The following is a 14,703-nucleotide window of genomic DNA, read 5'->3' on the forward strand; positions in this document are numbered from 1 at the left end:
ATTTAGAGATTTACCTGAGTTAACAGGAGTATGTGTGCAGCTAATGACAGGTTTTCCTTGCTAAAATACAATATCTGTTTGCATAATGGCAAAGCAAGTCATGATTAATAATGACAGCGCATTTTGCTGCCTGAGAAAGAGAGAGATCAGTGACTTCATTTTTCATTAAATGCTGCAAGACGGTTGAGAAAAGCTAAGCCTCCAATTTTATTTTTGTATCTCTTCTTCACTGAGGACATCAATACAGTCTGGAGCTGAAACCAAATCCTATTTTCCACTGAAAAGTTGCTTAGTCAAATTCTGCTTGGAGGTCAAAGCAAGGCAGGTTCGTGGAGCTGTCACTTGGGCAGCTCTCTAGCACACGAGTCAGTGTCTAGGTTATTTTTCAATTTATAGCACCTGGAAAATTGTCAAAAGCTGTGATTTATTAAATGATCTCAAGCAAGGGTAGAGTACTGTTTTAAGTATGATGGATCAGCCTCGGTAATTATTTGTTTTTAAGGGGTCACCCATTTTATATACACTAGTTTGCAGGAATAAAAAGATTTGATAGCAGAGAGAAAAAAAAAAAATCCTGCAATTCAGTGGAGTTACTGAGCTAGAAATCAATTTTCTCCCCGTCCCATTGCAGGCCATGCTCTGATAAGTTTACATTTTCGATATTGAACTTTGACATCACGTAGCTGGATCTCAGAGAAATTGTGAAATGGGCCACAACCAGGAGCTCAGAGTTAATAAAATGACAAGTTGTATGTGGAGAGGGAAAGGAATCAGGCCCTTTGCCATAATTCACTCTTAGATAGAGACAGCTGGACCACAGCAGCAGCTGCGTGGGGTGAGATATTGGCTCCCCTCCCCATGTCACTGCGCCTGTGCTCAGCCCTCAAACCCCAAGATTTCTTTCTCAGGAGCTCTGAGCTTCACCTCTGCCTCGTGCTTGCTTTAAGCAATCAGAATAAACCTATTTTCTTTTTGGTTTTAGCATATAAGAGATTCAGTGCTTGAGTAAAGGGGGGGCATTGATTTTTCTTCTATCGGCTGGGTGCATGGAACTGATAACACTGAAATAAAGTGAAGTAGTGCACCCACACTGAAAGTCTGACATCCACAGCAATTGTGACTGAAGTGATCACTCCCAAAAAATTCAGTCTCCCTTCTGTTTTGGCTTTGTCTTTGCTAATGTGTTACTGACTCCTTATGAGGATTGATGATAAAAATACCCGAGAGTAAAACTCTCTCACCCTGTTTCTGTCATTGCTTCCACTGGGAAAAGCCGCTGAGATTTGTATTTAGAAAGTCAGAGCTGGCTGCTCTGTGTCCACTTGCTCGTGCTGGAAATCAAACGAACATTTTTCCTGGCATAAACTTATTTGCAGAAAAATTCCTCTCCAAATCTTGCCCAGGCTGTTGCTTTCTTCACCAAAATCAAGGTGGTCTTTGGAAGTTTGCTACGTGAGGCTTTGCGAGTGAAAACCATGCCCCAGACTGGAAAGGTTAATTAATGCAATAACGAACCAAGCCATAAAAAAGGCACAGGGAGGTGACTGTTATTTGCAGCACTGATAACTTCCCTCTGCACTAATCAGATAGGAACCTTTTGCAGCAAAGTTTTCACTTTCCAGGTGGCGTTCAAAGGGCCACGAGAAAAGGAGCAGTGGACGTGACACAGTCCCTGCTTTCCAGCCAGTCACATCATTGGGAATGCAATATAACCTTTGGTCAACAATAAAATTACCCTTGATTCCAGACAGATATGGGGATGTGCTTAGAAACCCTCTGTTGTGGGTGCCTTTTGCAAGCAGTGGATTATTAAAGAAATATAATAACCTGGCCACAAAATGAGACTGGGCTGTTGTCTCTCAAAATTGAAGACCCCCTTTATTCCTGGTTGTTTTTTAATAAAATGCAGCTACTTGGTTGGGTATTTCAATAAAAAATTTCCTTTCCAAGCTGTTTCCCTTCTCCTTGATTTGCTTTGTGATTTTTTTTTTCAAGTTACAGGGTTGGGATTGGCTTTGTTACACTTCTCTTTTTGCGTACCTACCTCCTATAGGGATACACAGATCTAAGTACCCTTAAATAAAAATAGGGATCTCTATAGAAAGCAGTAAAATGCAGCAGCTGATCTGTTAATCTGATTAATTTTATAAAATATTCGATATTGTAGCTTTAAATAAATAACACAGAAAAAAAAAAAAAAAACCAAAAAGGGGGGAGGTGTCAGTCATACAAATTTAACATTAGGGATCCTTTAAAAAATAAGAACACAAAACCAACCAAAAAACCTTTTGGGGTTTAGGAGGCACCCAGGGTTTCCAATTAGGAGCAGTTTGGGGTGGCAAGCACAGTGAATATTTGGTGGGACAGGAAAGGTGCTGTCGGTGTGATTGTGAATGCTGCAGCCTGAAATTGATAATCACCTTGAAACAAAAGGGTTGGAAACCCAGGAGCGAAGGGGATTTGTGAAAATGAAAACTGAAATGTTTTCTCTTCCTGCCACAGGGTCACTGCTATTACCATGGCCAGGTCCAGGGGTACCCCGAGTCCTCCGTCAGCCTCAGCACCTGCTCAGGCCTCAGGTGAGCCAAGATTTCAGCAATATTTGAGCTCCTGACAGCTTGGTTTGGCTTTTAATGAATGAATCAATGTCGGGGAAGGGGCTGGAGCCCCAGGAGGGGCTGAGGGAGCTGGGCAAGGGGCTGAGCCTGGAGAAGAGGAGGCTCAGGGGGGACCTGGTGGCTCTGCACAGCTCCCTGCCAGGAGGGGACAGCCGGGGGGGTCGGGCTCTGCTCCAGGGAACAGGGACAGGAGGAGAGGGAACGGCCTCAGGCTGGGCCAGGGGAGGCTCAGGGGGGATATTTGGGAAAATTCCTTCATGGAAAGGTTTGTCCAGGCCTGGCCCAGCTGCCCAGGGCAGTGTTGGAATCCCCATTCCTGGAGGGATTTAAAATCCGTGTGGATGTGACACTTGGGGACATGGGGCACTGGTGGCCTTGGCGGTGCTGGGGGATAGTTGGACTCAGTCATCTTAGAAGGGCTTCTCCAAATGAAACAATTCCATGATTCCATCTCTTCTTCAGATGTTGGTTAAGTCCCTTCAAATCATTTTCCCTCTAGTTGCTCTGAGGAGAGAAAACAAAGAACAGATCACACAATTTGGGGGTTTTTTTCCAAGAGCCATCCCTTCTCTCCTGCTCCCCATCCCTCTCTGCGCCCGTTGCTCGGCACATTTTCATCCTGGCGGTGTCCAGTGGCTTTCCAGGCCTCTGTGTCCTCAAAACTGTTCCAGCAGTGCTGGCAGCACTGCTTTGCCAGCTGTGGAATCACTCAGTGCCCAGCAGCCTCATCCTTAGGAGAGGTGGCTTTAGAAACCAGAGAATCAAAGATTCCGTGATGCAGAGAACATGCGTGCTTGTGGAGCCCGGGAATTGTGTTTCATGGCAGGGAAGATGCTCAGGGTTTGGATTTTAGCTGCTTGTTAACAGCAGAGCAGCGGAATCCTGTCGCTGAAAACCGAACCTCTTCCGAGTTTGACAAAGGAATGGGCTGACAACATTTCAAGTCCACAATGGACACAGTTCAGGAAACAATTATCTTTCTTACTTGGACAATCAGAGACTGGTATTTACTCACAGAGCTGTTCCAAATCACAGTAATTAACTGTAAATTGGCTCTAACGTTCTCCCTGGAAAACCCAGTCTTCCTGTCAGATTTCCAGCTGTCTCAGCCTTTTTCTGGGTTTCATTTACCTACAAACGGCAGGAGTAGCTGGAATCTTGTCCCCTTGATTTTGCATTTTGTGCAGTAGTGGCACCGTCAAGGCTTTTGTAAGGGAGCTCTGGGACAGGCAGCAGCAGAGAGAGCAGAGTTTGATCCCAGGACCCCTCTCCCTCTGGGAATGACCCCTTTGCTGTAGCGGGTGGGATTCCTTTGGCTCATCCCCACACAGAGCGGAGCTTTACGGGTGCTTCACTCTGGATCCAGCATCTTCCAAAAGTGTAATAAACCCCTTGCATGAACAGTCAGCGTTTATCTGTCATTCTCACTGTAAAATATATCCAGAATTTAAAACCATTTGTAAAAATCTAATGCAGGGCTCTCAGTATTTTAGTTAGAGGGTCACAATGCTGCAGGCTCCACAGGGAAAATCTGTACCTCGTGGGACAGGGTCTGCATTGGTGCCCTTGCTCCAGAGCTACCTGGAAATGAATCACTCGCAACGGGAAATACCCTTCTCCGCAGGAGAAGTCCTTTCTTTCTTCCCCAAAGTGCTCCCTTTCCAACTGTGGAGCTCCCAGAGTCGTTCCCCAGTTTTAGGCGGCTCAGATATGTCAAGACAGCAGATGCTGGCAGGGACACTTGGGGACAAATCCCCAAAGTGCAAGCTGACAGGATTAGGCTCCTTCTCTGCAGGGAAAGCAGAGCAGCACCTTTTTCAGTACAAAATTTCAGACATTTCCTTTGCAGTGCATGTTTTGTTCTAGTAGGAGATGAGCCAAGGATAAATCCCAGTTTCACTGCTGAGGTTGGTGAACGGAGTGTCCGAGGGTGAGAACAGTTTGTGATAAGAGTTCTGTGCCTGTCGATTCACTCCACCAAACCCGTTTCACAGCCCAGCACCCAACAGCAACAACTCCCAGAGAGCAATGACTCCCAGATACTGCCTGTGCTCCATCACAGAAACACAGAATGGTTTGGGTTGGAAGGGACCTGAAAGCTCATCCTGTTTCACCCGCTGCCATGCCCAGGGACGCCTTCCACCAGCCCAGGCTGCTGCAAAAAAAGGGACGGCCCAAAAGAATTTTAGGGCATGGGTTGGACTCTGGGTTGGAGGTCTCTTCCAACCTAGTCATTCCGTAATCTGTATTCTGTATTCTGTATTCTGTATTCTGTATCTTCATGGCTTACTTTGCTGGCAGCTTTGCTAGTTTGAAAAAATAGATATGGACTGGATTGGATAGGATGGGATGGAATAGGATTAGGATTAGGATAGGGTAATGTACTTGCCACCACCTTGCTGGAGCAGGGACTCTTGTTTTTCCTCAGCATGATAAAGACTCCAAGGTGCAGGAGCAGAGACAGGAGGCACTGTGTGGCCATGGAGCCCCAGGTGGGGACAGTCCCTGGAGCAGCCCCTTTCACTCGCAGCAGCTGTTGGAAGGGAGGCCAGGTCTCGTTTTCAGGATCCGCTCCTGGCTTTGTGACAGATTCTAAGTGAACCAGACAAATGTCTCTGTCTCAGTTTCTCCATCTGTGAAATCCATTTAGTGATTCTTACCTACCTCACACAGCTGCTGCGTGGAGCTGAGGTTCAAGTGCCTGAAAAACATCTAATGAAAGGAAGTGCACTCTGTCAGCCCTCTGAAATCCTGGAGAACCAAAACCTTCCCCCTCCCACCAGACAGGAACCTTGGGCATTGCTCCCGGTGTGGAGAGGTAGGGGCTGTGCATTTTCCCCCAGATCAGCAGAGGTTATTAAAAGACATGAAACTGCTCATTAAGAACAGGTTCCACATTTCAGTGTGCTCTGAAGCCTGAGTGCTCAGCAGCAGTCAGAGAAGCCAAAGGGATCACAGGAATTACTGAGACAGAAGTAGAGGATAAAACAAGAACCCTCATTACCACTTTATAAATCCACAGAGCGCTCACGTCTTGAGCTCTGCATGCAGTTCTTGTTTTCCCCTCCCCTGCTCCAGCTCAGAAGAGGAAGAGGCATTATATCCAGAAAAGGTACAGAGAAGGGCAAAAAATTGTGATCAAAGGTATGGAGCAGCTTTTATGCCAGAAGAAAAAATAGAGCAGGATTTGTCACTTCTGAAAGGAGATGACGGAGGAAAGGAGCGTGATGAAACAAGGTTGAGTGTCACACTGGAGAGGGGACAATTACTGAGCATTCTTCATAACCTCAAAACTAGGAGACTTCAGCTGAAACTTTAGAGCAAAGGAAAGTTCTTCTTTTATTCACGTAATGAAGGGCTGGAGCTGCCACAGGTGGGTGTCAGCGTGAAAAGTATCAATGGACTCCAAAAAGATGTGACAAGTGGGGAAGGGGAGCTCAGGGCTGTCAACCTCTGAGGTGTCCCTGACCCTTATCTCTTATCTCCCACCCCTGAGTTCCTGCTGTTGGCCAAGGCCAGAGAGGAGGTGCTGAGCTGGAGGAGCCCTGCTCTGACCCCCTCCCCAACCATCAAGGTCTTTTCCTCCACACGGCTGAGCAGCTGAGATGTGGTTTTGGCTCTTGAACGTGATGTGATTGTTCTGTGATGAGGAAGGATTGTGTGAAACCTGAAAACTGAGGTTTGTCTGGTTTATCAGGCAGATTGAGGGCTGAGAGATGAAGAGGAGAGAGGAGGAGGAGGCTCAGCTCTCTCCAGTACACATTTTTCAGCTCTGTTACATCCTCACACACAACGTTCGAGCTCCTCACCTCACGTTGGAGCACAATGGTAGAAATAGAGGGATTGACACTGAGAGCTGCCTAAAATGCAGGTTAGAGGAGAATATAATCATGCCTTAATCTGTATCCCGCTGGCTCCTCTGAGAAGGAGGGGCTGAATGGCAGAGAGGGCTGGGGAAATGCTGAGTGCACGGAAAGGGAACAATGGCTAATCAGGATTTCTGTGTGTCCATCTGCATCAGAAAGCCAATTAGACTGTCAGAGCTTGTGGGAAGGTGAAGGTGCGGCAGAGTTGAGCCATTTCCTTCCTGCCCTCAGGAAATGCCCTTCTGTTTATCCAGCTTGGAGGCCCTTCAAGTTTTTAGCAAATAATTTTGGCCTGTGGCCACCGCTCACAACTTCTGTGATAAATTTGTTTAGACTTGAATGATTTTTTTTCCCCTGATTGCTTTTCCCGTGAGTGCTGAATACACCCAGAGCTGCAGCCTGGAGAAGGGCACAAACCTCCCTGGCTTGAGAGAACTCTGGCATGGGAATGTGCAGCTACAAAAGCATCTGCAGTGACCTCTTAGATGGGGGGAGCTTCAGAGGTGCTCCCAAAAATTCCTCGGGAGCCTTAAGGATAGAAATCTCCCAGGAAGCCTCTTCCTTCTGAAACACAAAAATGCACTTGAACACCCTCAGATATTTTACCCAATTGTTAGGTAATTAACCCAGAAAGTGTTCAGTCATTGTCCAGCCTCAGCGGCAGCTGAGAGATGCAGTGTCCACAGTGACAGGGATGGGGAGAAGGCCCCGGGATGCAACAGATGCTCATTTTTACTGGGATTACAGAGTTATGGTACCCGAGGCTGCCAATACCGTATTTCAAATGGTCTGGCTGAACTCACTGCAGCCCAGACACAGCCAGCTGAAGAGGGGATTTAAATGTGACACTCCAGACATCAACTATTGAAAAAAAAAAAAGGAATGGAAGTGGAGAAACCAGTGAGAAAAGGAAATGTAAATTCCTCCCGACTCCTCAAGCATCATTTCCCCACAGAAGAAGAGATTCCATCCAAAAGCTAAGCTAGGAGAAAATCTCTGTTGAGAAAAGCCCTGGTTTGGATGTGAGCTTTCCCCCCAATACTTTCTGAAGAGCTTTTAGTTCGTATAAACATCCTGCATGGCTCATAATTTATCTGACTGGGAAACTCCTGGAGGATTTTGAGCTCCACATTAAAAACCATTCACTTTCTGGGGTTTCATATCTCCTGTAGGCTCCCTGTTCCAGGGGAGCAGCTCCTGGCTCAGGGTCACGTCTGTGCCCTGAGATGAGCATCATGCCCAGCCTTTGACCACGGTGTGCACAGGGATCTCTGCCAGGACAAGGATGAGGGATGATCCCTACCCAGCTGTTGGAGCCTGCTGCTGCTCCACCTACTCTGCTTCTGGCATTTAGTGGGATCTGCAAGTTTGAATCTTCCTTTCCAGACTCTCTGTTTACTGCAGGGCACAATAAAATGTGCTCACTAAATTGGTACCCATGCCAATACCTCCTTCCTTCTTCATTTCCCTTCCCTTCCCTTCCCTTCCCTTCCCTTCCCTTCCCTTCCCTTCCCTTCCCTTCCCTTCCCTTCCCTTCCCTTCCCTTCCCTTCCCTTCCCTTCCCTTCCCTTCCCTTCCCTTCCCTTCCCTTCCCTTCCCTTCCCTTCCCCCACATGTGACACTTTCTATGACAACCCAGTTACTGTTTCCTCCAGCCCAAATGCTGGCCATGAAATTGAATTTTTCTCTTCCCATTCAAGTAGACGCCTTGCTGGAATTCCAGGAATTAAAGTTTCAGCTCGATCTGCATCCACCCTGGACAGATCTGTCCTGCCCTGAGAAAGGATGAAGTGTGTGCTGCAGGACTCTCTGGCCATAATTCCATTTCAGGGAATGTATTTTGAGGTTCATGAAAGGCACTGGCTGGAAGGGAAGCTCAGTGAGTAATGATGTGTCTGCGTGAGAACACCTGCACCACTCCTGTGAGATGTAAAACCAGCCGTGCTACTGCTTCCACCACCCTTTGAGATGCTGCCCTGGGTTGATTTGGGTCAGATTTGTTGTTTTAATAGGATCCTGCTGTGCAGTGTAGTAGGAGAATGGGATTGGTTGGCTCTCCTGTTGTGCTCTTCATCAATAGATATTTTTTTTCCCTGTGCATACTGAAATTTCCTCCATTTTAGAGGTGGGGAATTGTTGCAGGAAGAGGTGACCAGGGGCAGTGGCGGAGACAGGAGCACATCTGCCTCCAGACTCCCATTCTCTGTATTTCCCAGTCCTTTAAAGTTAAAGAATAGCCAAACCATTTGCAAAAAATCTAAATATCAGCGCTATTAGAAAAACAGTCAATAGATCATCCTGCTCATTTATCCCCACAGCATCCATCTGCAACTTATTAAAACAGCCTAAAAGTGAAGTCCTCATTCACCACTTCATTTTTCTTCCTCTTTTGTTTGTTTGCCTGCTTACTTGCCTGGGAATTTGTTATAGAGGGCCCTGGGAATGTAGAATGTATAATAAAAATAAATAAAAATGCCCTCTCAGTGCACAGATCACCCCCTGAGATGGTTCCTGTTGAGCAGCCCTGCACTCCAGGGTCACAAGGCGCCAATTCTGGGACCTTTTCACCTAAAATTCCTTGAAATCCATGGAAGAGCTGCAGGATCAGCCCCTGTCCTTGTGAAGCTGTACCATTACTTCTGGGATGAAGGACCTGGAGGTTTTCAGGTGGCACAGGAGCACTGCAGTGGGCAGGGACAGAATTTAATATTTAAAATATTTAGTGTGTGAGCAGGATTACCCTCTAATTAATTTCTCACCAGCTCAGGACATCTGCATTCCTCTGCCAGTGGTAATAGAGCTTTTTATTATTATTGTTTAGAAACGAGTAGAACTTTGAGCTTCATTAAAACCAAATGTTTAATTTGCACTCGTGGATCTCAGGTTTATCAATTTACTTAATTTCCCCTCTACAGTGCAGCAGAATAATATATAATAGTTTCATATAGTGCTGGCCCGGCCAAGTTTTGCTTCAGCATCACAATTTCTCAGACAAGTATGTGTTGATGGTTTATGTTGGCAGGACCTTTGCTTCTGCTGACAAGTTGGAAAAGAAAAATCCCCTTTATATTTTGAGATTTCCTAAAGCCTGTTGATTTATGAAATATGACTGGCCTCGCTTTAGGTTTTGTTTGGGCTTTCCTTTTCAAGAGGCAAAAAAAAAAAAAATAAAATTATTTTATCGACAGTTTAAAAAGTGGAATTATTCCATTAAATTGCCTTTCCCTGATTGAGAGGTTCCTGGCATTATGGAATTATGTGAGTTACGTTTTAATTTCTGTTTGAGATGGAGAGAGCTCTCCTGTCTCACACAGACACTCCCCAGGTGTCCACGTGGCTCAGAAGGGAGGACAGGAGTCAAAAACCCCCGTGAGTTTTCCCTGTGCAGGGTGGATCAGCTGGGATGTGCATGAGGTTGGTTTAGTGCTGACCCCCAGACACAGGCAGGGACCAAACCCTGCGCAGAGCTGGAGTCAGATTTAAGCCAGGCTCAGGAAGGACCACACTGGAGCTGCTTCCACTTGGCCTGGAGCCTGGGAGTTGCTGTCCGGACGTGCTCTGGGGATGGATATTTTCCCTTCCTCTCTGCTACCAGTGATGGAGAAGACAGAGGGATAATTTCAGGTAGGGTTGGGGTTGTCCTGCCCTGCCTCGTTTGCAAATCTTTCTGACTTCCCAGCATCTGTAGGTTTAGGACCAAGGAAAACACAGAATTAGACACCTGACACTAAAATTTGAATACTTCATACGGCTTTTTTTCCCCCTCTCAAACATTTATAATCCTGGGAATTCTGGTAGTCTTTTGTCTGATAGAAATCCCACAGACTGGACTCAAGGACTTGCTGAAATCTCTTTGGGGTTCTTTGTAAATTTTTTTTTTTTTGATTGGGGATCTGTAGTTTAATATATACCATTTGCCACATTAATATGTTCTTTGCCACGCTGGAAAACGCACTACATTGTGTTTAATTTTAACCTTAATGGCTCCTGAAAAATAGAAAAGTTTCTGGGAACATGGGCTGACCCGGGATGGTGGGAGAACCCTCTTGAAGAGGGAGACACAGAAATGGTGGAGGAGGAACAGTGGCTTCTTGAAAACACCCTGAGGAGAGTGGAAGGAACCAGTAGCTGTGGATTTATTTTATCTGCCTCAGATTCTCGGTCCTGAATGACTGGTGGGTATTGTTCACACCAAATACAAAAAAAAGACAGGAACCATAACTCTTGGCTCGTTACATTTTTAAGGTGCTGTGCTTGGCACTGCTCAATGGGGGGAAAAATGCAATTGGAGGAGAAGAAAATTAGTCAAAAACAGAGAGCTGGCCAAGAAAATTCATATTCGATATTCATTATCTTGTTACAGATGGTCACAAGCCAAGTGCTGATATCCCGTAGGCAGCACTCAAGGGATAAGTGTGCCTTAAATGAAAAGCCTGGGGGGTTTTTTATGCCAAATCTGCAGATTTTCCTTACCCTGGGCAAAGTGAAACTGTCCTTAAAGGCCCACGCTGTCCCTTGGGATGGGAATCAGACTGGTATGCTCAGGAAAAAACCCAAATTAATCATTCTGGGGGCTGATCATTTGTCCACACCTTCAGCAGCAAAAGGAAATGAGGGGTAAAGAAATGGTTCTTTAGTTCTTTTTGAAGAAGTTGTGATGTAGTTCTTTTTAAAGAAATTGTTTAGTTCTTTTTAAAGAAATGGCTATTTAGTTCTTTTAAAGGAAATGGTTCTTTAGTTCTTTTAGACAGAGGTGGGGTACATGAGGGACACGTTGGAAACGTGGCATTGGTGTTGCACTTTTTGGATACAAAGTCCCAAAAACAAGATGCTCACTTTGAAATATTTTTTTAAAAATTAAAATTGAGGGAACTCTACTTGGGATACAACTAAGTCTCTCCCTTTCTAATGTAAGTAATTAAAGAAAATTGTTCAAGCTTTTAATTTTGAAAGTGAATGTTCTAAAAAGGGCAAATTTAGCATTAAAAATCAACCCCTTCATGCTTTTCTGTCATTTCTGAGTTGTCAACACAGGGAGCTGGTCAGGCTGGCCCATTTCAAGCAGTGACTAATGGGCTCCTGCCTCCAAAATTAAGTGATTAATTGCACGAGGCAAAGACAACGATCCTGATATGATAGTGCTGATAACAGGGCTGCTGGTTTTTGGTGTAAAGGGAATATATTGTCCTAATTCCCTGATTCCTCCAAGGAGCTGGGCAGCTCTGACAATAATTTAGAGCTGGGAGGTGTGAGGTTACTCAAATCACAGGGTGACCTGCCCGAGGTGTCCCATCTGTCAGGAGAGTTTTGGGATCCTGGCTGGAGCTGCCAGGGGGTTGCTGGGATAAATCAGCCCAGCTCTTCCAGCCGTGATCCATCACTCCCAGCTCGCTGGGTGATGGGTGAGTGTGTCTCCCCTGCTCTGCCGAGGGGACGGAGGGAGCTGCAGATGAATGATCAGACCCTGAGCCGTGGTTCAGGTCGGTCAAACGGGCTCCTGGGACTGCTGTTGCACAGATTTTGGCATCGTGGCTTTCCAGGGTGCTTTTTTCTCTTGGATTTTTAGCTGTCCCAGTCACCAGTAAAATGTCCGCTGGCTTGGCTGAACTGGTGTTAATGGTGCTCTGAAGCAAAACTGTGCAGCCAGCTTATTTATGCTTCAGTTAATTCGTTAGCAGACCAAAGACTTTGAGTTTCTTCATCACATCTTCCTAATAATAGGATAACTAAGGTAGCTTTTTCCGGATAATTATAATTTTAAATCAGTCTTGATTGTATCATTAACCTGCTTTTGGGTCCATTTCCTCCTGTTTTATCCTTCTTTTATTTAACTTTCTGGAAAATGGTTAGAAAACCAGCGACACTGGTCTCACAGTGGTTGTCGTATCTTACCTTTGTCACAGCACAGACAGAAATAAAAAGGGCAGACACCTGTAAAACACCAAAAATGCACACTAAGAAAATAAAGTTGCTCCTTGTCCAGCTCTCTTGGAGCCCCTTTAGGCCCTGAAAGGGGCTCTGAGGTCCCCCTGGAGCCTTCTCCTCTCCAGGTGAGCACCCCCAGCTCTCCCAGCCTGTCTCATATTCAGCCTCTCGTCACCTTTGTTTTGCTGTGGCATCTCAGGACAAATGGGCAGGACCCTCTTTCTTTCCTCTTACAGTCCGTAGCTTAAAGAATTCACAAGAGAGCTTTCACTCCAAAACCTGTGAGTTCCTCAGGGAGCAGGTGGTGTTGCTGTCAAAATTATTATTTTGGGCAGTAAAATGAGCGACACAGGAATCAGCTCCTCCTGTGTCTGAGCTTCACTCTGCTGTGCAATATTTAATAATCCATCCTGACACCGTGAGGCCTCTTTGATGTGGCAGGGCCGAGGCTCATGTCAGGGTTTGGTTTAAGGGCTGTAATGCAGCTGCAGACTGTAATGAACGTTTTCCCACTGTACCTCCTCTTCCCAAAGCGTTTCTCCAGGCTTTGGTTCACTCTGCGGGCAATGCATCACTGGGAGAATGGCAAACAAATAAAACACAAATATCATTTTGCTCTGCAGTGCAGCACTTCAGAAGAGACGAATTCCTGTGAGCCATTGGTTCTTTTTAAAGTATAGTGTGTGCTGCAGTGACAAATGTACAGCTTTGATGTTTCCTGCCCTGCTCGCCCGTGACATTGTAAATCAGCGTTTTTGCTTCCTCATACTCCATCATTATTAAATTTGGTGTAACTCTGGCGTAGACAAGCTCCTGAAAACTACATGTCTCGCTCTGCTCTCCTGTGTCCCAGGGGAATTATTGTGTTTGAAAACAGCAGCTACATTCTGGAGCCGTTGGAAGGTGCCACAGGCGAACACAAGATCTACCGAGCGGAGAATCTGAAGATAGCCCCGGGATCCTGTGGCCACCAGCTGGACATCCCTGCCCCAGGGGCTGCTGCCAGCGCCACCTCACAGCATTCTCCAGCTGCCAGGGTAGGTGGCTGATGTGCTTCTCTGTGTTTGGTTGGCAGCACTTCCATCTACTGCCCACCACGAGAGGCTCCGCTGAGCAAAACCTCAACCCACATCGTCGACTTCCCTCGGTGCCGTCTGCTGAAGTGCAGCCTTGAAGTTATTTGTTAAAGCTTTATTGCTTTTCCTGGACTCTCCATGCATAACTTGCTTTTCACTTCCTTTTCAGCACAGGAAAGTTTATGGGTTCGTATTATGGTCGTATATTTTGGTTCTTGTATGGTTACAACCAGAATTTAAGGCTCCCTAAGAATACTGAGCGATGTCTGGAAAAGTTCTTGCCCTCCCAAGATGAAAGAGAACATGATAGCTGGGACACTTTGCTAATACCAGGTTTGGAACCTTTACATTTTAGTAGCAAAGCCTCTTATGCAGACAAAACAAATTCTCAGCGTATTATTTTACAGACGTATCCTTGGAGCTGCTGTGATGTTGGCAGAAGTGTACTCCACCTGAGATGCATCTAGCTGATGGAAATTAGAAAATTAAATGAGCTAAAAACCAGGAAGAGGAAATGCTGTAACAAATTCATCTGCATGTCGGATGAGGACTGTAGAGAAGGCTGGGTTGGGTGTTCAAGGATTATATAATGATACAAATCTGCCATCAGCATTTATTGAATGTCACATATGGGGATTTGTACTCGCATCTACGTCTCAGGCTTTGCATCAGGTCCATTGTTAAGGAAAGCAACCCAAGTGACACCTCTAGATATAATTATGCAATGAAATTTATTTTACATTTTTAGGAAGATTACATCTAGAGCATTAGCCTTTGCATGTAACATTATAAGAATTAAGTGCATTTCTAAAAGTATGTGTGGGTGGAAAACATTGGAAATACAACTTTATTAAGGTTTCCTCAAATTATTTGTGACTTTGACTGAATGCCACTGAAGCAGTCAATGCAATGAAGAAATAAAATGTGTGCATGGAACAAACTGGCACAATCAAAGCCATTTGATTATTACCCTTATGGTTCTCCCGTTTTGCCGGTGGCTTCAACTACATCTCAAATTTCACTTTAAATATCTGAAAAACATTTTTGCTGTGGTTCAGTGGACGTAATTATAAAACCCGTCAACAGTCACATCATACGGATAGGTACAACAAATTTAATGAGTAAGTTGGTTAAGCTTCTAATGTAGGAATTTTGAAGGCTGTCAAATGTAATGTGTGGTGTGAGTTTTCATATTTCGGTGTTGTCACTAAGCAGTCT

General features: G+C 45.4%; 1 protein-coding gene across 1 annotated transcript in view; it reads left to right on the forward strand.

Annotated features, from left to right (window-relative positions):
- Nucleotides 1–14,703, forward strand: part of ADAM12 (ADAM metallopeptidase domain 12) — a 173,925-nt gene that overhangs the window by 100,228 nt on the left and 58,994 nt on the right. Inside the window, exons 5-6 of the mRNA XM_066191596.1 lie at nt 2,503–2,579; nt 13,263–13,446. Coding sequence (XP_066047693.1) covers nt 2,503–2,579; nt 13,263–13,446 — 261 coding nt within the window. The remainder of the gene's footprint in view (nt 1–2,502; nt 2,580–13,262; nt 13,447–14,703) is intronic.

Source organism: Chamaea fasciata, unplaced genomic scaffold (genome assembly GCF_029207755.1).
Source record: "Chamaea fasciata isolate MVZ Bird 193981 ecotype frontalis unplaced genomic scaffold, bChaFas1.0.hap1 SCAF_9, whole genome shotgun sequence".
Lineage (NCBI taxonomy): Eukaryota > Metazoa > Chordata > Aves > Passeriformes > Sylviidae > Chamaea > Chamaea fasciata.